General features: G+C 29.2%; 1 protein-coding gene across 11 annotated transcripts in view; it reads left to right on the top strand.

Annotated features, from left to right (window-relative positions):
* The window catches only part of LOC130672164 (SH3 and multiple ankyrin repeat domains protein 2-like), a 216,854-nt gene that overhangs the window by 184,396 nt on the left and 6,207 nt on the right, over positions 1 to 26,251 (top strand). For 5 of the 11 annotated variants that reach the window (XM_057476519.1, XM_057476522.1, XM_057476520.1 and 2 more), the window contains 10 exons: positions 6,127 to 6,252; positions 11,105 to 11,285; positions 12,024 to 12,343; positions 12,421 to 12,685; positions 17,988 to 18,687; positions 19,707 to 19,960; positions 21,630 to 21,806; positions 22,353 to 22,563; positions 22,641 to 22,845; positions 23,650 to 23,959. In XM_057476519.1, the coding sequence (XP_057332502.1) occupies positions 6,127 to 6,252; positions 11,105 to 11,285; positions 12,024 to 12,343; positions 12,421 to 12,685; positions 17,988 to 18,687; positions 19,707 to 19,960; positions 21,630 to 21,806; positions 22,353 to 22,563; positions 22,641 to 22,845; positions 23,650 to 23,959 (2,749 nt within the window). The remainder of the gene's footprint in view (positions 1 to 6,126; positions 6,253 to 11,104; positions 11,286 to 12,023; positions 12,344 to 12,420; positions 12,686 to 17,987; positions 18,688 to 19,706; positions 19,961 to 21,629; positions 21,807 to 22,352; positions 22,564 to 22,640; positions 22,846 to 23,649; positions 23,960 to 26,251) is intronic. The other 6 variants (XM_057476526.1, XM_057476521.1, XM_057476518.1 and 3 more) reach the window with 3 other exon arrangements.

Here is a 26,251-nt window from a genome sequence, read left to right as displayed (position 1 = left end):
AATATACAAACTAAGTTATATCTTCACTCACTCGAAAAAAATACACACAATAATAATAATCCCGCATGAAAGTATCATATATGGTAAATATATGTTACAGATATAAATATATATGTGACAATACCTGAAATCTTATATAGAACTATATGTAGATTTTGGCCGATTTTATTATATTTCTATATATGTTTTCTCTTATATGATTTCATATATTTCCGTATAACTTCAATATATTATTTATAAATGGAAACAAATAAGAATACATATATAATTTATCATTATATGGCACGATATATGTACCATGTATTTAACTTTATAAATTTTTGTACAATAATCAGACTGACTCAAAATTAAATATGAAAGAATTGTCTAATAAATTTTACTCGTTAATTGCAAGTAAAACTCGGCCTGGATGAATACTTAATCTTCCGTTTCTAGATAGTGTTCAATTATAAGGTAAAAAAACCCAATTTTGAGTAATTTTCAAATCAAAAAGAGTAAAAAATAAAATAAAACAAAAATCTGTTTTTCCTTTCCGTATTTGCTTCGTTTCTGGCCCAGGTTTACTCTAAATTGCAGGGTAAATTTTACAAAAAAATTATCTCCGTGTACAGAACAAAAGTTATCTTAAAAAGAATGATTATTTAATCAATGATAAAAAAACAAATTTATGACACATTGTTCAGAAGAAAATTTAATTCACAAACTTTCGAGACTTTCTCTTTCAAAATTGAGCACAGATAAATTTTGCTTTCAATCCACGTCTACTTACATGTACATATAAATTTATCGACATGTTCATCGTAAATAAGAACGATAAAACAAAAAGAAAAATAAAGAAGAAAAAATGAATGTAAAATACTGTTGGACAAAAAAAGCAACAAAAGAAAATATATTTACATAATATAAATCAAGAGCACGCAGTAAAAGAGTTAAAATAAAATTAATCGTTACTTTACATCTTTATAGATCAATTACTTTTAAATTCATAAATAAAAAGGTCATTTTATAAATCAAATGACAATTTAATATTTTTAATTTAAACAATAATTTATTCCATTTATAATTTAATCACTCAAACGTTCATACATTGACTATATGCCTAAATCAATACTCATGTAATTACAAATTATCATGAAATTCAATGTAGACTTAATCACGATTAAATTATAATTTTTAATGGTGTATCAAAATTTTATCACTTTCAAATAAAAATTTAATTAATCAAATTTATTTATTTATTTACTTTATCACAATAAATGATTGTGTTTCGTTTTTTTATCTTTTTAAATTTTTTATTGTATATTTCAGTGATAAAATAACTCACTTTTCAGTATTCAGTATTGTTTGGTAGCTTTTAAAATATTTATTTCATTAAATTCACAATCGTGCAAAACGATAATAACTCTGGTAAAATATTGCGCTTGCAATATTTATTCTCACATCCAATCGACCTCTCGTGCATATTCATTGTGAATATTTTTTAGATTCAAAGTCTGGCTAAAAATTTATAACTTCGTATGCATGACTAGTTTTATTTTTATTTTTTTCACAATATTCATTACTAGCAACAACTTTTGTAGATAACCACTAACTTATTTCATTGAATCGAATCAAATTGATTGAAATCTGGCTATTGTATTTGTCCACGTGGTCGAATTTTCAAAGAAATTTGTCATAACCTAACATAATTCGTCCATTAGCCCTGCCTAAAAAATCCGAGATTCTTGTAGCTGTATGTATAAGGACCTATACTTAACTATAGCACTTCTCATAGAACTCATTCATTCTTATAAAATCTCTATGGGAATTTATGAGAATCTATTAGATTCTGTGTAATATTACAAATAGATTCCAACTTAAATTACAAAGGAAACTGAATGCGTGTGTTAGATTCATTTATAAAATTGCTAGGTTTGAACATGTCAGTGCGTATTATAAAAGATTAGGTTGGTTAAAGTTAAAATCGAGGAGATACTTTTTTATTGCTTGCCTATTTTATAAAGAAATACATTTGAATTTTAACCAACTATTTAGATCGAAATTAGAGTTTCTGCCTGTTTTGTTACGTAGAGGAGATATTAGGCAAGACTACTTAAGAATACCAAAATGTAGATCATCAATATATGAAAACTCGTTTTTAATTCATGGTATGCATGTATGGAATTCTTTACCGCCAGAACTAACGACAATGCAAATTTTGAAGAATTTAAGATAGCTTGTTTTAATCATTTTTTGAATGTCAATAATTTATTAATTTTATTTTGTTAAAAATGTAAAACATACACATGTATATATTTTATAAGGTTTTTTGTATTTTTTGATGGTCCTCAGAGAGCTACGGCTCTAGGATCAAATAAATATATTTATCTATTTATCTATCTATCTGTGAGATTTTCTAAACAGGGAAGTTCCAAAAATACTGTTAGTTCAAAAATTGATGCATATACATAGCAAATAATGCAGTTTGTAGACACGATAACGTCTACAATCCCAAAAGGATTTGAATGAAACTTAACATATCTTTTTCTTGTGTAAAAACCTAGGTCCAAATCAAATATGAGCCAAATCGGTCAATTAGTTCAAAAGTTGTTGGTGTTTGAAATTTTTCCATTTTTTAAAAAATCGTTTTTTGGCTATTTCTCTCCAAATATCTTTTGAATAAAAAGCTATAGCTTATATCTAGAGCTTATGTCCTTTTTTAGTTTAAATTGAAAAAGTAAATGACTAAATAAAATAAATTTTAAATTTTAACTACTAAAATAGAAACTTTAAGCATTTCGTTTGATAAAATTCAAAAGTTTTATTCAAAACATCAGTAATTATTTAGTTCTTTATATATATACATATGTATATATGTATTCCTAAACCCAAAAGGGTTCTCTTTGAGCTTAACATACTATACATTTACATTTAATTACAATTTCCGGGTTCTATAAATAAATGAAAGTATCGAAGGATCAAAGAGAATTATATAGAAAACCGTTTGATGTTTTTTTTTTTTTTAAACTTTCTTAATTATTTTGATAAAAATTTGTATCAACACTATTGTTATTAACTGACGCTAAATCGTACTCAATTTATAACTTAATATAGGATATATTTTACCCACATAATTAACATATAAATAATTTATAAGAGACATAATAACTGAGCCAAATAAAAAATAACTATTAAAAATCTAAAAAGTGACGTCACGCTTATTTTACTTTTTTTTTTTTTAATTTCTATGGAATATTTAATAACTTTAATTGTAGGCTTAGCGACGAGCTAAAGCGTTCATCTCACGTTATTTACTAACGCAGAGAGTTGATGATGAATAATAAACATTTACATGAAGAGTTATTTATATTTTATACACTGATCAAAGTTAAATTATTATTCAAAAATAAATATGAATTTTTTTTCAAGTAGTGAATAAAAATCGATAGGACGCAAAAGGGATTACATTAATTAAAATAAATAAAGTAATTTTTTTTTTAAGCTCATTGAAGGTAATATATATTATTTTGTTGAATCGAAACTGTCGATTCGACTTTGACGTATTGAAACACGTTGTTAATGATATTTATCAAATAATAAATATAATAATGAAGGTCTGACGAGTTTCCGTGATCACGCAGGTGGAAAATTATTATATTTACAACCTTCCTTTTGAGTTGAGGAGCCAGAAGGCACGTGTCCTTAACTCTTCACGTACCTTTACTTGCAATATATTAATTAAAGAATCTACAAATTTCACGGCTATGAATTACAATGAAGCCCATCAGCGGCAGATATCCTTTTTTCCGTTACTTGTAGTTTATTTTATGCTTTTATTTGGCTTCGTGACTATTAAATACGCATCAACGATTACATATCCCATATAAAAAAAAAATATATATATATACAGATACCAAAGACGTATACGACATTTTTTGAAATGTAAAAAAAAATAGAGTTTATATTCAAACCCTCTAATTTATCATACACTGCTGCAAATTTTACGTTTTTCAAGGATTTTAATTCAAAATATTATTAAAATACAGTACTAATTTTTTTTTGAAAACCTCAATTAACTTTTGATAATTGTAAGTTTATTAAAGTCTTACTATGAAATTTATCGTATTTAAAGAATAATTAAGGTAAAAGTCCCTATACCCGCTTAGTACCATTAGTGGCTCACTTTAACTGTTTAATGCGTTTTTTATAATTTTTATAAAAAAAAAACTACAACTAAAAAAATAATTATTGATAAATAATTATTTGTGAATCTAAATATATTAAAATATGATGTATCAAATTATTTTATAATAGATTATAAATTTAAATTAAATTACTGTTTTCAAAATCGCGCTCAGCCGGGCATTTTTTACTTTAAGGTTCATTCGTTAGATTAAATTTAGGTTACGTCAAATTTTTTAAGAATTGTTATAACTAGATCTTATTAAATACATTTTTTAAATTCATGAAATTTTATATTATGAAAGAATAAAGTAGTATAATTTATAAATTATTTGTCCAAATCAATAAACTTATCATAGTTTAATTGATATTGTCTTTGAGTGACTATAGGGCCATGTGTTGGTCGAGTAATGGTACATCACAACTTTTAGTGAACGACTATGGGTACATTCAAGGAGCTTATTTAAAAAATTAATAATAATTAATTATCAAGATTATTCTTCAAACTTAAATTTTATTCTAATACTCGAAACTTCAAAAAATAACTATAAAAAAAAATGGTTTTTCATTTTATTTATTAATTTATATTGAGTGATTTAATCTCACCAATGAAAAGTGAGCGGGTATAGGGGCTTTTACCTTATCTATGAAAAAAAAAAAAGAATTTTCAATTATAAAATTGAGGTTTTTCAAATAACTCAGTTTCAAAACTAATATTATTTAAAATTAATTGACTTATGAATCATGAAAGTAAATAAATTCTCGAAATGATCTATAGAAAAAAGTTGTCACGAAAAAGTTCATAACAGTGAACATCCAAATTTTTGAGTTTTGAAATTTGAGTTGATAATTTTTGGAACTTTAACAAAATTCATTAAAAAACTTTTAGTCTGCGGAGCTCGTGTTTGAAAGTTATAAAAAGCCACAAAACGTTAATAAATTGGTTTTGAAGACCAATATATTTTAGTCTTTCTTATTCCGAAGACAATTTCTCATACCATCAGTAATAATACAAGTAAAGCTCGTTTGACTTGGCACGTGCGACGCATTCACGTTTGTATGTAATAGACATCTAGTACTCAGACAAGGCCTTAAACTTTACGCTGCAAAGTAATATATATAAACATTTTACTTCGACACTCTTGCTTATACTCCTTTGACGTAGAGCAAGTCGTCTTTTACTCTCGATTGAATCCCGTTCAAGGCTAAAAGTCTATTACGATCACACACTCAACTGGTCTCAAAGATTCATACTGAAATATTATATCACGTTTTCCTAAGAATATAACAAACTTTTCCATTTTGTTGAAAAAAATCTATTGTGATTTTATTTTTAGTTAGAAAATCTTAATTTTTGTTTTATTTATTACGTGTAACATTTTATTTTTAAAAATTTAATTTAATTATGCACGAAAAAAATTTTTTGTAAATATTTAACAGTATGACTCCGTCTATTTTCCCGCTAAAAAAAAATTTTACTGACTTTTGAAGTTCAAATTTTTTTTTTTCCATTATGAAGTAAATTTTGAAACCGAAAAACACTTAATTGGGTCCTAAATTATTGCTGCTGATAATTTTTCCATTAAAAAAAAAATGGAGCTTGCTTTGTTCACATCCTTCTAATTTTTTATTTTTTATAAAAAATTATTCTTAAAATTTGATGAATCCTGAGACATTTGAATTAAAAATAAAAAAAATTACCACAGTTTGTAGTCTTCAATTTTGATAAATATTTTTAATAGAGTATATATTTAATTCTATAAAAGAATAATATTTAAAGACGAAGTCTCAAGTTTTACTCAAATTTAAGGAAATTGATAACAATTAGTAGAGAAATATTCGTATAATAATTAAAAAAAAAATAATTTATACAATTATGAATGCACGTATATATTTATATATGTAAATATGTTATAAAAAAAATATATTATCAGTCATAAGCTATAAATTATCGTAAATTTGCAGGAATTAAAGGAGAGCTTCAACTACGGTCTTTTTTGTCCTCCCGTAAATGGAAAAGCTGGAAAATTCTTGGATGAAGAACGTCGCCTTGGAGATTATCCTTTCAATGGACCAGTCGGCCACTTAGAGGTATAATAGTAATTTTCTCAACAGCTTAATAAAAAATTTAAAAAAACACACATGAGCACGATATTATTGCGAAAAAAAAATTTACTGAAGTCTATAATTTTTGCATAATCCCAATACGAGACACAAAATTTAATCCTCGTTTCATATATTTTAAAGTTAAAAAAAAAACCGCCGCTTCCTTTATGATGCGAAAAATTCTTTAGAGAAAATAACTCGCATTGAAATGAATACTAAGTACACGTGTGGTGGGAAAATGAATTTACTTGTAAATACTTTTTTAATTTTTAAAATAATATCAGCAGGTTTTAATGCAACATAAAATTATTTACATGGTTAATAACTTAATCATAATATAATTTAGTCACTTTTTAAATTTTATTACTTTATTTATATAAAAATTGATATCTTGCAGCAACAATTTTATTCAATAATAAAAAAAGTTTTACATATTTATTGTATACAAATATGTGACAATCGATAAAACAACAAAAAATTACGTAATCAAAGTAAATATATATAATATTGCATAACAAATTCAGTTGCAAAAGTCCAATTTTTTTTATTATAAATTATAGCCACTAAAATTCATACTCGGAAAAAAATAAATAGTACTGGTTACTGTTCTGCGCAGTAATCGACGAAAAATATATGAAAAAATAAATTTTAATAAGACTGATTCATATTAGAACAGGAGTAAGTCATTTCTTAATACGTACCATTACTTATAAACAGTAATCAGTGCTGTGCTATATAGTACATGAAACATATGACTGGTTACTGTTAAAATAGTCTTCGTTCATAGTTCAAGAGTATACAAACTTCTGAGCACAGCTTTTGTTGCTGTATAGAATACGAGAGCTTACTATATAATGACAGAAATGGTTACTTAGATCTCGTAGATCTCATTGATAACCAAAACAGTATTCACTCATGTTCTGACATGATCGGTTACTATCTTCACATGTGTCTGTAGTGTCAAAAATAGTAAAGACACATATAAAGTTAGTACACGGAGAAAAAAATTAAGTAATTTTTACAAAATTTGAAAAAAAAAAATTACAATCCGAGAAGTAATCTTGAAATGTTAAAAACAAAATCAAAACTTCTACAAAACTCCAAGTAAAAATTACAACATATTATTTAGAATAATAATTTCTATTGATTATAAAAATTACTCCATTCAAAATAAAATTTACTAGCGACAAATAAAAATTATAATGTACCAATAATTAGTACTATTGTACTTAGTAAATATTAGTTAACGCGCTTTGTGAAAGATGTATTCCGGACAGTAATTTTTACAATCTCAAATAGTAATTTTATCTCCCGGATTAGCAATTTGTCTTACCGACATTATAAAATGTACAGTAACCTACGTGGAATTACATTGGCGATGTAATATTCATCAACTACGAAACAAAAATTGCGACTAACATACTAACTTTTAATAATTCTGAAAACAATTTCTACTTTTTGTAACATTGAACTATTTTCATATGAATAAGTGAATATTCATTTTTTCCAAGCGAAAACTTAACGAAGCTGTATTGTAATTAATATGATAAGTGAAAATTACAATCTAGATAGTAATAATTTAAATAAAAAAATAATTTTCTACAAATCATCGTAATTTTTTTTATGGATTGTAATTTTTTATTTGAGATGGCAAATTTTTCATTGTGATTGTAATTATTATTTAATTTTGACTTGCATTTTTCTCCGTGTAATCATTCATGTCAGAACAGGAGTGAATACTGTTCTGGATATCAATGAGATCTACGAGATCTAAGTAACCATTTCTGTCACTAAATAGTAAGTTCTCGCATTCTATACAGCAACAAAAGCTTTGCTGAGAGGTTTGTATACTCTTGAACTATGAACGACAGCTATTTTAACAGTAACCAGTCATATGTTTCATGTACTATACAGCACAGCACTGATTACTGTTTAAAAGTAATAGTACGTATTAAGAAATGACTTACTCTTGTTCTAATATGAATCAGTCTTATTAAAATGTATTTTTCCATATATTTTTCGTCGATTACTGCGCGGAACAATAACTAGTACTATTTATTTTTTTCCGTGTATTTGAGATAAAAAAAATTTACAGTATTGAAATACGTTAAGAAAATAAAAAATTGTCTATGTCGAGCCTTCATCTAATAATAAATATTAATTTATTATTAGTGAGAATTTTTTTATTTGCAATATTAGTATTTTTTTCTTTTTATTTCAATTTGAAAAAAAAGTATAATAAGATCAATAAGTAGATAAGAATTCCATTCAAGCTAACAGAAAAAAAAAGTGTTGATAGATAGTATTTACGAAAGAGGAAGATAAATCTGTCCGACTACATATGGGAATAGGGAAAAAAAGACAGAAAGATGGATAAACCTATAAATCTTACAAAAATATCTGAAAATATATCAGTTTTTATTAATATCTTGGAAACAGTGAAGAGTTAGATAATGATTTTCAATAGGGTTCCTCTCAAAGATGAATTGAAATTTTTTTCAATAAGACTCAAGTTAATTTATTACGTATGATGGTTTTTATTATGTTAATAAACAAAGATACTACTAGACGTACGTCACTACACTGTATAAAAATACGTCTTTAAATTTCAAATTTAATTTATGAACACAATTTAAAATGTGTTGATAGATAAACAAGTCGATGATCCCGTAAATAATTAACAAGTTTCAAATCTATACATTATCAAACACTTGACCAGGTTTCTTAACTTAAAGTTACTGGATAAACATAAATCGATATCCCTCATAACGATACCGTGATAATTTTTTCATCTTGATCATCTTTTATCAGAAATAAAGTTATTTACATTTTATAAATTTATTTCTTAGGTTTCCTTCGATTATCATTTCTAGTTTATCAATTAATTCTCAATATTGAATAGAATAAAAAATATATAATTGGCAAGTTATTTTTAGATCAGTAATAGTAAAGCCGGTTGCAAAATATACTTATGCTTACTGCTAGTTTATTTTCAAGGATGTCTTGATTAATTTCCATAAACTAATAATCTTATTGAGGATATAGTTTTCTCGCGGTATCTTGATAATTTAAGTAAATTCATAGTCTACATGAGATTGTTAACATTAAAAACTTACACACATATTTACTCGAATCTATACATATATATATGTATATGAAAGAAACAAGGTAAAGAAAAGTAGTGAGTTTTAGCAGTAGTTAGTAGGATAAACAATTTCATGGAAGGAACTCACGCACCGTTATAGAGAATTCACCAAGAAGCGATGGTCTTTAACGTGTACTAGCTTTGCTTCAGAGATCTAGTTGCACAAGGGTTATTCAATGTGTATCTCAACAGTAAGAGAGATCCGATAGTGAAACAAAACGATAGGGCAACGATGTAACAACAACGATGAATCGTAGATTCACTTATTCTCGACAGTATACAGTACATATATAGTAGGAAATAAACCTAATGGTTGTTATTATACGAGTGTCTCTATGTCTATTCTATGCTACCGTCTATTATCCTTTCTCGTTTATTGTTTTCTATTGTCCTTTATATTACACAGGATCTACGGCAAGCATTACTAGCTATTAGATGTCACTGTTACTACTAGACCTTTGTTAATGGTATCACGCCTAGTGAATCTCACTTACTGAAAAATAAATCAACCAAATTGGTCCCATTTATTGGACACCTTGGACGCGAAGTATTATTATTATTATTTATTATTATCTATATTATTAAGAGAATAAGGAAAATTTTGTTCCCGCCATATCTATATGATAGAGTTAGTTAATGTTATTGAAATCGGTGTCATTAGATAGGTCTTGACTTGAATTTGTGCCTTTTCATAGTTTAAAATCTTTTTAATTGCCAAGTATTGAGATAAATATATTTATCTATATCATTCGAATTACATTTAAATTACGCGAGAAAAAAGACGATCGTATTTATTTTCTTTAAATAAATTAATACTTTAATTATTCTGTCACTAAATATGACTGAATGTCACTGAATATATAGCTATATTATTTATATCAAGTTACTTATTCCAAAATGACAGATTTTTATACTCCCTTTTGGTTTTAGGAAGCTTCTCAAAGCCAAAAAAGTGTGCATTGAAAAAAAAGGATTCATTGACACAAAAATTTTTACTTGCTTAAAGAAAATTTTTACGTACCCCAAGAAATTTTTTGTATTGTGAATTGAAAACAAAAATTTATTTAGAACTAGAAAAAATTACTTGGTGCAAGGAATTATTTCATGTCCAAAGAAATCTTTTCTCATCCCAAGACAATTTTTGTGTTCAATTCATAATGCATAAAATTTCTTGGTGCAAATTAAAATTTTTTGTGGGAAATCCTTTTTTTCTGCGTATTTTATAAATTTAATCGTGATGTTTGGGCAGTCACATAGTAACTGCAGGTTGCTCATATTTATTATCACAAATGAATCAAAAATTTAACAATCGGAATTTTAACATGTACCTGAAGATTGGAACGTTTTTCACGCAACAAAAATGAAAATAATTCATGAAATCTGTGTCTAAAGGCGAATTTAGGGGTAGTTGGGGCTAGCTTGTCATTTTCGGGTGACGTGCGAAACATTTCCGAAATCTAAATTTAGTAAATTTTTACTTTTCATTTCTTTTTTCTTATTTCGTTCCGCGAAAAACGTTCCGATCTTCAGGTACATATTTTAACAGACTATTAGAATTCGAAAACCTGCAAACAATTCAAATATTTCCATTGCTTAAAATTTGAAAGTCATAAAACATTGCAGTACACACCGAAAATCTGTTGCCGTTATTGTCGAATATTATCTGATATAATTTATCTTTATGATTTAAAGCTGAAATACAAACGGCGAGTTTACAAGACGTTGCATCTAGATGAAAAACAGTTAAAAGCCTTACACACACGGACAAATTACCGGAGATTGCTTGACTACGTAACCAATAGCCAAGTTGAGAAAATATCAAAAATGTGTAACAAAGGATTAGACCCAAATTTTCACTGTCAAGAAACAGGAGGTAAAATTCTAACAACTATAGTGTATTCCGTGGCAAGAGATGGAACACGCAATTTATTTTTTATATTAGCTGCATTGATACTGATGATTTTAATGTCTGCAGCCAGTGGAAACTCTTTTCTAGAGAAAAAACATCAGTTTCTACCCGCTAAATCGCATTTGTCTGAAATTGGTTTGTTTCGACTGGCAAACGGGCATTGAAAGTCACAATTTCCATGCAGATGATATAAAAAATAGTTTATTATACAACAAGCGAGGAATAGAATACTACTCACCTAGGGTGGAAAGTAAGACATTCCGACCCGCGTGTGTAATTGTCTACACGAATCGTAGGAGAGGCCAGCAAACACGCGGATTAGGATGTTCTATCTTTCTCAATTGTGTGTATACATTTTTTCACCATATCTGCACCGAAAAATTACATTCCTGCCCTGTTTAGAGGGAAGAAAGTCGTTCTTTTCTTTAGTGAGAAAACGAATGATGAAAATTAGCTCATGTGCCATTTTGCCCATGAACAGAGGCAAAAATTGTAACTTTCAGGTACAGATTTGGTGAAAAATCGTATGCACACCAGGAAGGAAAGTAGGATGTCCCGATCCGCGTGTTTGCTACCCAATTATACTCGCGGGTAAGAATGTCCTACTTTCCCTTCCTCCCTAGGTGTGTAATACACTATTTCACGCATTACCTTATTCATAATAAAAGTATTAATTCTATTGTCATATTATTTATAAAATAGAAACACCTCTAACCCTTGCAACAAGTCTGAAGAAGCCATCGAAAGTGATAATCGCTCTGGTAAATGGTGGAGCTCTTTTAGATTACCGAACGAAAGAAGGTCTTACAGCAATGCACCGTGCTGTTGAAAGAAACAATAAAGAAGCTGTAAAAACTCTTCTTGAACTGGGTGCTAGTCCAAATTATAAAGACACTAAAGGTCTTACACCCCTTTATTACAGCGTTATTTACAAAGCAGATGAAATGATATGTAACGCGCTGCTTCATGATCACGCGACAATCGGCGCTGAAGATCTTCAGGGATGGCAGGAAATTCATCATGTTCGTATCTTTATTAATTAATTTGAATAGTTAATGATAAATAATGTATACAAACAATTATTATTATTATGCTCCAGGCTTGCCGAAATAATCTCGTTCGGCACCTAGATCATCTTCTGTACTACGGCGCTGACATGAATGCACGAAACGCGTCTGGTAATACTCCATTGCACGTATGTGCAGTTAACAACACGGATGCATCATGTATTCGTACATTGCTCTTCAGGGGCGCGCAAAAAGACAGTTTAAATTATGCGAATCAAACCCCCTACCAAGTTGCCGTCATTGCTGGTAACATGGAACTCGCGGAAGTCATCAAGACTTATCAAGCTGAAGATGTTGGTGAGTATAAAATTTTAAATCATCTATTGTTTTTTAAATTTATTTTTGTTTGATATTAATATCTAGTTACCGTAGATTAGCTTCGATAAACGACTGACTAAGCAACAATATAACTGGTAAAAAATATTAAGATTTACCGAGATCTTAGATCCGTGTTAAAAAAATGTTTCAAGTGAACTTCCGAAATTGAGACAATTTTGAAAAAATTATAAAGTGAAAAACTTTCAACTGGTGAAGGCTTTTTCAGCGCGTTTTTTTTTTTTTTTTTTTTGAGCAAAAATAATTTGATTTGATAATTTTTGGGTTTGAAGAACAAAAAAACAAAGAAATTAATTAGGAAATATGAACACTTTTTAGTCTTATCAGAATTATTTAGGTATGAGTAAAAAAAAAATAAATAGTATATTGTGTGATAAGGGATGAAACAAGACGATTTCAGACCAGGGTGAAGTTGGCTACATCACACGCAGTCTGAACTCGTGTTTTATCCTGAGTCAAACACTATATTTTTCATGATTACCTGCATCGGATCTTGAAGATTCAGTGTCGGCAGCCAGTAAGAAACAAGTTAATTTCAAACCGATGATGCAGAGAATTGTTGGAGAATGAGAAATATGTGATTTACAGTCACTTATTAAATAGTAAATAAGACAAAAATATTGTTTCCACTCATTTTTTATTAATTTTATTTGGTTAATTAAAACTGTCACTTAAAAAATGAAATGAGTAAACTGAAGTGACAAGTAAAAAAATGAGAGTAATAAGGCTGCAAATGAACATTAAATATAACTGACACCGGGCAGAAACAATTGTGTTTCTTCCCAAGAGAAAAAAACACGCATGTTTCTGCCCGCTGTATGAAGGTATTTTTGAATTATGAATTCGCTAGCAGTTGTTTGCAGCATCGGCTTGAAATTAGCTTGTTTCGACGGACTGTAGAGACACTGAAACTTCAAGTTTCGATGCTGGTATCATGAAAAATAATTTGAAAAAATATTTATGACTTTCATTAGAACTTTTTTGGAAGGTCAGTTTTTTTCACATTCAAAAATCGTTCAAAAAATATGTACCTGAAGATCGGAACGTTTTTCGCGCATCGAAAATGAAAATAATTCCTGAAATTTGTGTCTAAAGGCGACTTAAGGGGTAGTTAGGGGTGGCCTGTCATTTTCGGATGACGTGTGAAACATTTCCGAAATCTAGATCCAATAGATTTTTTACTTTTCATTTCTTTTTTCTTATTTTCATTCCGCGAAAAACGTTCCGATCTTCAGGTACATCAAAAAATGAGTGATTGGAACTAATTATAAACTCACAAAATTTTAAATTCAAATAAATTTTGCTCAAAAAACTTGAAAAAAAAACCCGCAAGAAAAGTCCACAGTAGTTGAAAATTTATCTCACTTCTATTACTCTAAATTTCCAAAAATTTTTAACTTAAAATTCAGAATTGTCTCAATTTTGGAAGTTCACTGTCGAGAACTAATTTTTTCATACGGGAACGCGCACGAAAAAATATATATCCTGGCAAAATAGTATATATTTGTCTTATATCTTCAGTATTGTTGTTCAAATGCTATTTTGCCAGCATATATTTCTGGATACATATTTTTTCTTATGGGAATGTCTCGAGATATTTTTTTTAACCGAATATTTAAAATTCTCCCTGTATAACAATAAAAAAAAATGTATTTTTTTCACCGATCTGCGATCTATAAATAAAATATCAGACTCAGATCTCTGTAGATCAAAACTTTTTTCCCGGTTATTTTTTTCCAAACAAATTATTGTAAATAAATAAATAAATAAATAAATAAATTTATTAAATGAAACAAATAGTAGTAAAGTTGATGGATATTCTCACCGGGACACTAAACCAAGATCTTCGGTGAGAAGCCTCTGTAGAAGACTGACTTTGACATATGACGACGTGACTCCCTTGAGATACTCAAGATACGCGTATGCTCTCGAGGAAACTCTTAAGAATCAATCGTCTGAGTGAATCTGTAAAACTACATATAAATATATATATCTATATATATATTTATATTTATTGCATGTATCAGAGTGCTTGGGCATGAAGCACGTGCACGCTTTTAGCATACTCGTTAGATGTTCGTTAGAGTTAGAGGGTATCTCAGTCCCCTTTCCCCTGTATCGTGATCTTTAAAGAAAATGGTTAGAGAGACGGCAAGACGCGGAGGGTAAAGTAAGGAATAAATATCATGGCTTGCATCGTGGTCGATATCGATATCAATCGATCTTCGGTGAAAAAGCACGAGGAAGTAAATGCCGCTACACTAGTAACTATGTGGAATCTTTTGGTGGTGATGGTTGGGTTACAACTCGATACTTGTATCGAGTTTCTTCGGTATTTCGAATAAGAGAATCCAAGAGGAGATAAACAAATAAAGGAAAAATAAATAAAATATTATTTAAAGATATGCTATAAGAACAAAAGGTGTTGACATAGTAACGTTGCTGTTGTATATTATTAATATATTAAATGCTTTTATTTGAGTGATGTTTTTTTTTATTGCCAATGTTACGTCCCACGTAAAAAATTAATGCGTAATATTCTTATCTAATTTATATAGTAAATTTATGGTACGATTTGAAGTATCGTTAAATGATGTTATTAAATTTTTAATTATTTATTCATGACAAACACTTTTTATTACTCACTTTTATATTTTTAAGTAAACTATAAATTTTAATTTGTTGTTCAGGTAATCAATTAAATATTTTATGATTTGAATTAACTTTTTAAATTTTATTTTCTTAATCGGTCATTTATATTTTGAATAAAATTATAGAATTTTTTTGTACTTTGTCCTATCAAAAAAATCCATGGAATTTAGACTAGATTTCTGTGGGTTCTCCGATGGTGTTTTCGGGGGAATCCCATGGGGTTTCCTATGGGAGTCCAGCATAAATTCCGATATGGATTCTCACATGGGTTTCTATGGGAATCTACACCATGCTAAATTTATATGGGAATCTAGTATGGATTCCCATGTAGATTTTTAGGAAAATTTTCTATAGGAATCTGTATGATGTCAAAATACATATGGAAATCTAGTATGGATTTCCTATGGATTTTTCCGAAGATTTCCTATAGGAATCTGCATCATGTCAAAATGGGAATCCAGGTACCCACAGTTTCCTATACTCCCATGAAAAAAATTTTTAAAAGTATGTTAGAATATAAAAAATTTATAAAATCTGTATAAAAAGTATATACTTAATAGCTAACTTTTTGCCGATTTTCATATATATTTTAAATGTATAAATATATTGAAAATATGTCTTAGAATATATAAACAATACATATATGAAAATATATTAAATATACATATAAAATTATGAAAAAAATATCAATATGACGATATAAAAAAAAAATATAATATAAGTATATATTTAATATATTTTATTATATTTTTATATATTTTTAATAAAAAAAAAAATCGGCCATAAGTTAGCTATTAAAAATACATTTTTCATACATATATTATATATATTTATATACTTTTTATGTATTTTTAATATATTTTCTTTATACTAAAAATTTATATTTTAACATAAATTTTTTTCATGGAGGTTCAAAGTTCCTACATGAAAATCCAGGTACTCACAGTTTCCAATATGGATTTCCCATATGGGAATCCAGATAACCATGGATTCTTATAAAAATCCATACACTCCTATATTAATTCCTATGGGTTTCTATGCAATCCCCTATGAATTTTTTTGATAGGGTAATTAAATGAGAGTCCATTTTTATTACCTACAAATTAGATAAGAATAAAAAAAAAAATTCCATATGTAAATATTAATAACCCCTGTTGAAGGTACGAGTAAAATAACAATGAAAACCGTTGGTAAAATTAAATCCTCCCATTCTCTAACTATATCCCCAGTATTGCTAGCAATGTATTTAAAAAATTAAAAAAAAAAAAATAATTTAAAAAAAACGTTGATATTAAATCGCGTACAAGACTGTGACTGAGTGTGCGTGTGTGCTTCACCGCTTTGTAAAAAAAACCACTAATAAAGTAATTGAGTATTATCGTCATTGTGCTAATGATAACTGACATTATTAAATATAAAAATATATACGTAATTAAATACTATATAATTATCTTGTATTACGCACACTGCCACGTGCGTGTATGTATGTGTGTGTGGTAAATAATATATGAATGCTTATATATAACTTGAAAAAGGTTTTTGAGTCTGTGTAGAAAATTTAAACCTTAAACCATTAATGAGTATTGTAAAAAGTGTATTAATTACTAATGATGTGTGGGATGTTATTACGTAAATTTTTATAAAACTGTCTAATCATCGAGGTTTAGAAAAATTTTAACCCTCAGTGGTCACACTTCCGGGATCAGCTGAAAAAATGCAACTAATTAATACTTTTAAAAAAAAGTTTACGGAAATATTTTTTAAATATTTATATAAAAATTAGTGGATTAATTTTGGAAAAAATTTTTGGTTCATGAGAAGCAGTCGATATATCTTAAATTTAACTGATGAATTTGAATCCAAATTAACCCTCGACGGTTACAAGAGGTCTGACTCTAGTGACTGATCAGTTGTAGAAATTGAACTAATAAATATTTTTACACGAAATTTTACAAAGATATTCTTTAAACATTTTTACAAAAGCCAGTTGATCGATTTTTATAAAAAATTATTATTTTGAATTATAGAAAAAAATAGTTATGACAAAAAAAAACAGAAAAATGACTTTTTGCATACAAATGGCTAGAACTTTGTTAATTTTTAATATTTTAAACTAAATCTTGTGGCAAATTATTGGGGAATAAATAAACTTCGACTTAGAATCGATGAAAAAATTTAATTTTTCAAAACGTAAATTTATTTTTAGTAAATCAAGTGAAAATTTTCTATCGGAATTTTAAAAATTATCCCGAAAAAAGTGTAACTGGTTTTTCGTAAATATCTCTGTAAATATTGAGTTGTCCTAAAAATTGTAAGAAACCTATTTTTTAGAGCTTTTAATTCTCTACAAAAAAGGTATCTTATACTTTTTCAAAAAACTCGATAGTCACTGAGATATTTTGAGTTTACAAATCAAAGAATTAGATACAAAAATTGAGTTAAAAATTTCGCGGGACTGGAGTCAGTGTGACTGTTTAGAGTTACATTAAAAAAAAACATCAAAACGTAGCCAATGTTTTTTTCTAAACCTCGTTGCTCAGTTGTAGACCCTCTTGTAAGGGTAAGTAAAAAAAAATTTACTTACCCTTACAAAAAATAAAAAATTTTCCAGTGCCACTTAAAGATCCTCCGAGCTACAATCCAAAGAGACGTTCAGTGGCTTTCGCTGGCATGACCACCAGCTGCTCAGCAAGTAATTTGGGCACCTTAACCAGGATACCAACTTCAAATGAATCATCTACATGTGGTACACTAACCCGTACCATTTCCGTAGATCAATATTCAACCGGAACACTGAGTAGACTTCCTATGAGCGAGCATTATAGCTCTAGTATACCGTCATCATCCTCGTCATCATCTTCTAGTAGAATTCCGTCCGGCAATGAGCAATATATTAACGATTGTTTGATGGCAAGAACACCGTCCACAGAGCAGCAGTATTCGAGCGCATCGATGAGCCGAGTATCGTCTGGAGAACATCAGTATTCTGGTATATCGCGTGCTGAGTCGCATCACAGTAGTCTCAATCGAGTGCCGTCCATAGAACAACCACGTGGTGGTAATAGTACGGGTGAATGCGGAAATCTACAGAGAATACCGTCCGAACAGCAACTAGTAAGCACAATGGTCCGTCTGCCACAACAATCATACTGTCAAAATCAACAGGGTCATAATAATTTAAATAGAAATAATAATAATAACAATAATAATAATAATAGTAATAATAATAATAATAATAATGAATTACAAAATAATATAAATCGATTACCGTCCGAATATCAAACCCCCAATTTACGAGATCCACATGTGAGGTAAGCATAAATTGTTTTTGCTCGAAGATAAGAATTTAGTGTGGATTTATTTTTTTTTAATGATTATTTTCGCGTAAATAAAGTATTGAAATTTAAAATAATCAATTTTATTTAAATTTAAACCCGGGAATTTGCGTTGTTTTATTTAAATATATTTTATCTCTAGAAGGGTTTGAACTTCGAAATTGAAAATTGAACCGCGTCGGTTGTCAAAATTGTCTATTCTGTGGGATTAAATTCGGAAGCGTGCACTAGAGTTTCTAGGTTCGATCGAGTTTCGGTGTGTTGCAGATATCGCGTTACTAATTCCAAAAGGACTTATTTTTATACGGTCTTTTGGCTTTAGAGAACTCTCTGAAGCCAAAAGGGCGTAGAATTTTTTTTTGCTAATCGTTTTGTAGACTTGTTTTATAGCGAAAATATGATTAGCAATTTAAAATAAAAATTGTATGACCATTTGATTGTAACAGTAACTAAAATCAAAAGGGCGTATGAAAATACACAGAAAAAAAGGATTTTTTGGCGCAAAAAATTTTGTAATACTAAAGTTAGCCGTCTAATAATTTTTCGATTATTATTCAAAACGATAAATTATAAAAAAAAATTGCACCTATAGTTTTTTAAATTTTCTAAATGTGCATTTTTTCTTTTTTTTTTTTTTTGCAATTGATCTAGAAAAAAAAATCCGAAAATTTTTGGTTGTCAAAATCATGAAATTTTTTTCATTATTAATTAAAAAAATAAATTTTTCCAGGCGAGAAAAAAATGCCTGCGTCAAGAAATTTTTTCTAATCCTAAGAAAATTTTTGTCTTCAATTTACAATAAAAAAAATTTTTCGCGCCAAGAAATCCTTTTTTTCTGTTGTCTTTTTGAAATTAGTGACCCGATAGGTAACAGAACGAATTGTAGGGTTGAATTATAAATAAATAAATCCACAAATTCTTTCTTTGAGCGCAAACATTTTGCGCTTGTCACAAACAAAACTTTGTACCACCATGGCACAATACACAATTTCAAGATCACCAAATGCGGAGCACTATCAAAACTTAAGAATAGAAGGCCTTACGAGACTACATGAGCATCATCATCATCATCACCATCACCACCGATTTGGGTTACAACACCGACTAGACATTCAAGGACGAATGATGGAAATGCCGCCATCACCATCACCAAGTAGCCGAAGTTTCGCACCTTTCAGCTCAGCAAGTTCCAGCCTATCTGAGGGCAGCAACCAACCTTCTGGTGAAGATTCAGCCAGCATCGTTACAGGTACACAAATCTTTATTCATTTTTTTTTTAAACTTTCAAACAACATATATACATACACACGTGAAAAAAAAAGTTGATAAATATGATGAAGATAATCGATACTCTGGTGTTTGTTTAAATTTATCTCTCGAGTGTGTAAAACCATCACCACCAAACGAGAGTGAATAAGGCACCAGGTAATTCGTCATGATGATAATAAAAAAATATATTTATAGCAACAATAAATAATTAAATATCTATGATGTGTAATATATTATTCGAAGATGAAAAAAATTAATCTCTCAATCAAATAATGTGACGTTAATTTATTAAATGTGTTAATTCACTTGTGTCATAATTCATTATCATCATTTGTCCTTCATTTTTTTAATCATCACCTTCATACGTTATTGTCTTAGTAAATTTAGATGTTAAATTTATAAAAATTCTTTTTACTCATTTAACGCTATATTCCTTAATAATAATAATGACCTGTGTAAAAAATTTTTTTACAAAAACGTCCCTGACAGTGAACTTATAAAATTGAGACAATTCTGAACTTTGAGTTTAACATTTTTGAAATTTTGAAATAATTACAAGTGGGAAAAATTTTCAAATAGTGTGGACTATTTTGGCGGTTTTTTTTTTTGAAATTTTTTTAGCAAAAATAATTTGAACTGACGGTTTTGTGAGTTCATGGAAAGTTCTAATCGCTCATTTTCCGGACTTTATTTAAACAAATCAAAAAGAAAGAAACTGATCTTCCAAAAAAGTTCTATTAAGAGTCATAAATATTTTTATTTTTTTGCCTCATTCCTGAAAATTTCTGGTAAGAGTCGAAAAGGTTCATAATTTTTTGTTTTTTTGTTCTTCAAACCCAAAAAATTATCAAATCACATTATTTTTGCTCAAAAAAAAAAAAATCGCGTAGGAAAAACTTTCATGAGTTAAAAATTTTTCACTTGCTAATTTTTTAAAAGTTCAAAAAATGTTCAGCTTGAAGTTCAAAATTGTCTCAATTTCGAAGTTCACTGTCACGAACATTTTTGAAACTTTAAAATAATTATAAGTGTAATAAATTTTCAACTAGTGTGGACTTTTCTCACGGGATTTTTTTTTGAAATTTTTTAAGCAAAATTGATTTGAATTCACAATTTTTTGAGTTCATAAAAAGTACAGAATCTGTTCCAATCACTCATTTTTGAAAAAGTCAAAAACTGACCTTCCCAAAAAGTTATAATAAAAGTCAAAAAACGCACAGGAAAAGCCTTCACCAGTTGAAAATTTTTCACTCTAATTTTTTAAATGTTCCAAAAATGTTTAACTTAAATTTTAAAGTTTGAATTTTGTAAGTTCACTGTCATGAACGTTTTTGTAACGAATTTTTCTACACGGGACTATTAAAAAAAAACAAAAATAACTATCGCGGCTGTGCAAGCATGTAGTTACGCAATGTTAATGCAAAATCATCCAGTTCCCGCGAGTTAAAAATTTAATTAGATTAATAAATCAGGGACTAGCCCTCATATTTATCCGTTTTAATGCAAAAATCAGCTTAGAGTTTCGCTCTATAAACTAAATAAATAATTACTGTTACTGTTTTTTTTATAATTAAATTTCAACCAAACAAACCTATTGGAATTCATAAATTATTTACTATTTTTTCTGTTTACTAATTTTATTTAAATAGACAAAAGTCTCGGGGACACAGCATCGGACATCATTAGTGACAGCTCTGGTGTTGGTACATCACAGTCTGACACAACGAACTCGCTCTCCATTCCCGGTACGACGGTGGTCTGCGTCGAGAGTTATAACAGCGGTATCGCCGGACACCTGACTATCAACCAGGGCGACATTCTCGAAGGTAGAATCGATTTAACATCAAGCAAAAACAAACTTCTAAATGATACAACTTTAGATTCTTGTATCTGCCCAAAAGAAAACTTGAATAGCCAAAGTCGTTGGTCAATAACGAACATGGCACAAGTTTTTTTTAATTCTTATGGCGCCGTTCATAAAATACCTTCATACTTTAGGGGGCTGGGGAGAGTCGGGGGGTTTAAGGAAACGAGACGTTCGTAGCTCATCAAATAATTTTCAAAATTTTTCTCGGTTCTTTTTAATTTTATTTCCGCCATAATGGGGTGGGGGGGGGGTCTATCACCTGTGACGAAATATTGATAGGGGAGTTCCAAAAAAGTAAAATTTTGCGTGACGTATTTTATGAACGGTCCCTATTATAATTTTATTTTTATTTATTTCCGGCACTTAATTTAATATAAGAAATTGATTATAACTTTGCTGGTACGGTGTATTGTATAATAGTAAAAAAAAATTGATTAATGAATAGAAAAGAGAAGAGATTATATAATATCGTGGATTACATATCTATTATTGTTTGTTACACCAGTCACTGGAGCGACAGATTGTGGTCTTCTGGAAGGCGTACTCCGAGGTCAAGGCACTGGACTATTTCCCGCCCATTGTGTTCAAGAAGTCAGGCTTCGGCACACCAATATTCCATTAGGACCTCAGCATATGAGAGAAGGCCGCAATCGTGTTATGGGACGTAGGGAAGCGCAACAGAAGTATTTTGCGACTGCTCCAAGGTTGAAGAAGCCGTAAGTTATTATTTATTACATTATGGTCAACTTTGGTGGTTTTTTATGTCGCAGATATATATTATGTTTAATTGTAGTATATGTATGTTTAGTGCTACTTCAGAGCCGAGATCTGTCGTACTGCATCGTTCGAAAAAAGGCTTTGGATTCATTCTTCGTGGCGCGAAAACAACACCCTCGAGTTTGGTGGGTTTAGCTCCAGCAGCGCAGTACCTTGATGATGTCAGTCCAGGTGGAGTCGCTGATTTGGCTGGACTTAGGAAAGGAGACTTTCTTATTCAGGTAACATGAGTTTCATTTTTTTACAGTTTAACTGCTGACGGTCACATGGAGTCCGGAAGATCTCAGAAAATTTAAAACCCAAAACTTATGTCTCATGAACTTTCTTGAATCTTCTTGTCATTGATGCTTTTTTTCAATTTAATCCTTAAAACATTGACTCCAGTCCCGCGAAATTTTAAACTCAATTTCTGTATCTAATTCTTTGACTTTTAAACTCAAAATATCTCAGTAACTATCGAGTTTTTTGAAAAAGTATAAGAGACCTTTTTTGTAGAGAATTTAAAGTTCTACAAAAAAGGTTTCTTACCATTTTTAGGATAACTCAATATTTACAGAGATATTTACAAAAAACCAGTTACACTTTTTTCGGGATAACTTTTAAAATTCCGATAGAAAATTTTCACTTGATTTACTAAAAATAAATATACGTTTTGAAAAATTAAATTTTTTCATCGATTCTAAGTCGAAGTTTATTTATTCCCCAATAATTTGCCACAAGATTTAGTTTAAAATATTAAAAATTAAAAAAGTTATAGCCATTTGTGTGCAAAGTCACTTTTCTGTTTTTTTTTGTCATAACTATTTTTTTTTATAATTCAAAATAATAATTTATAATAAAAATCGATCAACTGGCTTTTGTAAAAATGTTTAAAGAATATCTTTGTAAAATTTCGTGTAAAAATATTTATTAGTTCAATTTCTACAACTGATCAGTCACTAGAGTCAGACCCCTTGTAACCGTCGAGGGTTAATTTGGATTCAAATTCATCAGTTAAATTTAATTTGTTAATTATGTTTATTTAGATCAACGGAGAAGATGTATCGACTGCTTCTCATGAACATGTAGTAGATCTAATAAGAAGATCCGGTGAATTAGTTCGAATGACCGTAGTATCACCAGTAGTAAATCTTCCAAATTCACAATCAACTGCAGCGCTGCCGACTAGTCAACCAACTCAAAGGCAATACGCGACATTGCCACGTAAGGGTAGTAATAATGTGCCCATAACCGGGACACTGGGAAGATCACCAGCACCAATGCCACCTCGAAGAGATCCTAAGACTACACTAAGTGTTGGTCGTGCACGAGCTCGGTCAATGGTTGCTGGTTTAGGTATGTTTCATTTTTATTTAACGATCAATTTATAAATTATTTCATGATACTGAAATTAGCCACCGTCTACTAATTTTTGAATTTTTTTAAAAACGATAAATTTAAAAAATATATATATTTTAAAAAATTGCACCTACAGTTTTGCACGACTCATGATGCGAAGCATCTGAGTGTGCTTTACGATCGAAATTTTTAAATTTCTACATGTGCATATATTTAGTTTTTTTTTTTATGTAAATTAAATTGTTGAAAAAAAAATCCGAAAATTGTTAATTGTCCGCTAACTTCAACAAAAGCGCTAGGGTGTTTTATGAACAGTTTTTTTTCTAACTATTTTACTGACACAAAAATATTTCTACACTCTTTTAATTACCAAGGGTTATCAGATATTTTCGGCGGAGTTTTTTTCAGAAACAAAATCTCTAAATACAAAATACAGACCGTGCATTGATGCACTACTGTCTAATCTAGCGAAGTGCGCTTTAATTGTTTGACAAAATTTGTTTGTTTAAGAGAAAACCTCGGCCAAAGATTCCATTTACTGCACAAGTGCAACAAAGATAGTACCGTTCGTGGACTTGAGTGTAATAGAGAGAGAAGTTTGAACCCCTGTTACACCAAAATACGTCAAATTGTATACTAGCATATAGAGACTTTATTAAGGAACAATTTGAACCCAACATTAAGTCGATTCATTATTTTATTAATTTAAAATAAATTATTTAAACTTAAGAAACCAGTGCCGTCAATTGTTACGTATGAAACTTCGTAGACACGATAACTCTCGATAGACACAATTAATCGGCCCAAATTTTTTTTATTATCTTTATATTTTTTATCACTAGAACCCTATGGAAAATCACTAACTAAATCCTTTTAGTTTAATTGTAAACAATAAAAAACGTAAAACTGATTATTCGCGAAAAATTTAGCTGCCATTTTTATTTATACTGTTATTATTTTTTTTCATTTTTTCTCTCCATCAACTGGCAGCAGCACTAGCGTATCTATAGGTTTGAAATTTCAAAAAAAGAGCGGCGTCTAAGAGTGCATTCCGAAATGCGCTGCGAGCAGCTGTAGAGTATCGCGGTTTGGAATGCACCCTTATTAATTATTCTTATTACTTGCGCGGTAAATTCAAATATTTGAAAAATAACATTAGAAATTGGAGAAAAATTAACAATCGTACGTCAAAGTAAAATGGCGGCAGAATATGATGGAAAAATATTTAAAAAATTAAAAAAAAAACACGCAAGTATTTGAACAAACCTTGGTGGGGAAATAATATGCAGAAGGGTGTCCTAATACACTTGGAGATTTAATTTAAATTGCTCCAAGTGTATTGCAGCTAAAAAAACGTCACTTAACTGCTATTTCCCACCAGACGATGCCAGATGATTTGGCTCAGGAACTTGAAAGTTATCAGCATCAGCAATTTGCAACACTTTACACTAGCACTGAACACTCAACACTTATGATCCTGAAGTTAGCCGAGGTCTAATAATTTTTGAATTTTTTTAAAAACGATAAATTATAATAAAAAAAATATTTAAAAAAATTGCTCCTACAGTTTTTAAATTTTCTACATGTGCATATTTTGATTTTTTCTTTTTTAAATTAAATTGTTGGAAAAAAAAGTCTAAAAAATTGTCAACTGTCTGCTAACTTCAAGATTATCAACACTATACTAGCACTGAACACTCAACACTTAACGGCACCACAGACACTTTGCACAATTTAAATTTTACAAACACGGGACATTTTAATTAAACAATGACTATGAGCAATAAATTTTATGGATAATTCCGCGAATTAACTGCGATACTGTGTTCAATTTAAACGTAAAGAAGAATCTGGACTACCACTGCCATTGTTGATGATACTGACTGCCGCTATTGGACCGCCAGTTGATACAAAGCAATCGATTTTGCAATCATTCGACCACCCCCACTTTCGCAAAATTTTTAACGTTGAATACAGCAACGCGCAGTAGCGCCAACTTGGCGCGAAATTTCAAAATGAAAATTTAATAATTACTAAAATTTATTTGTGCCAATAATTATATTAATCAGACTAAAAAGTATACTCGAAATTTTTTATTTTCATTAATAATTTATTAATTTTTCTTATTACTTGCGCGGTAAATTTAAATATTCAAAAAATAACGTTAGAAATGGGAGAAAAATTAAAAATCGTGAATCAAAATAAAATGGCGGCAGAATATAGTAGAAATATTTAAAATATTAAAAAAAAAAATACGCAAGTGTTTCGTGAAAAAATCGTGCTGCTACT

This window comes from Microplitis mediator, chromosome 7 (genome assembly GCF_029852145.1).
Source record: "Microplitis mediator isolate UGA2020A chromosome 7, iyMicMedi2.1, whole genome shotgun sequence".
NCBI lineage: Eukaryota > Metazoa > Arthropoda > Insecta > Hymenoptera > Braconidae > Microplitis > Microplitis mediator.
The sequence above is the reverse complement of the archived record's forward strand: the minus strand, read 5'-3'. Positions and strand labels throughout refer to the sequence as shown.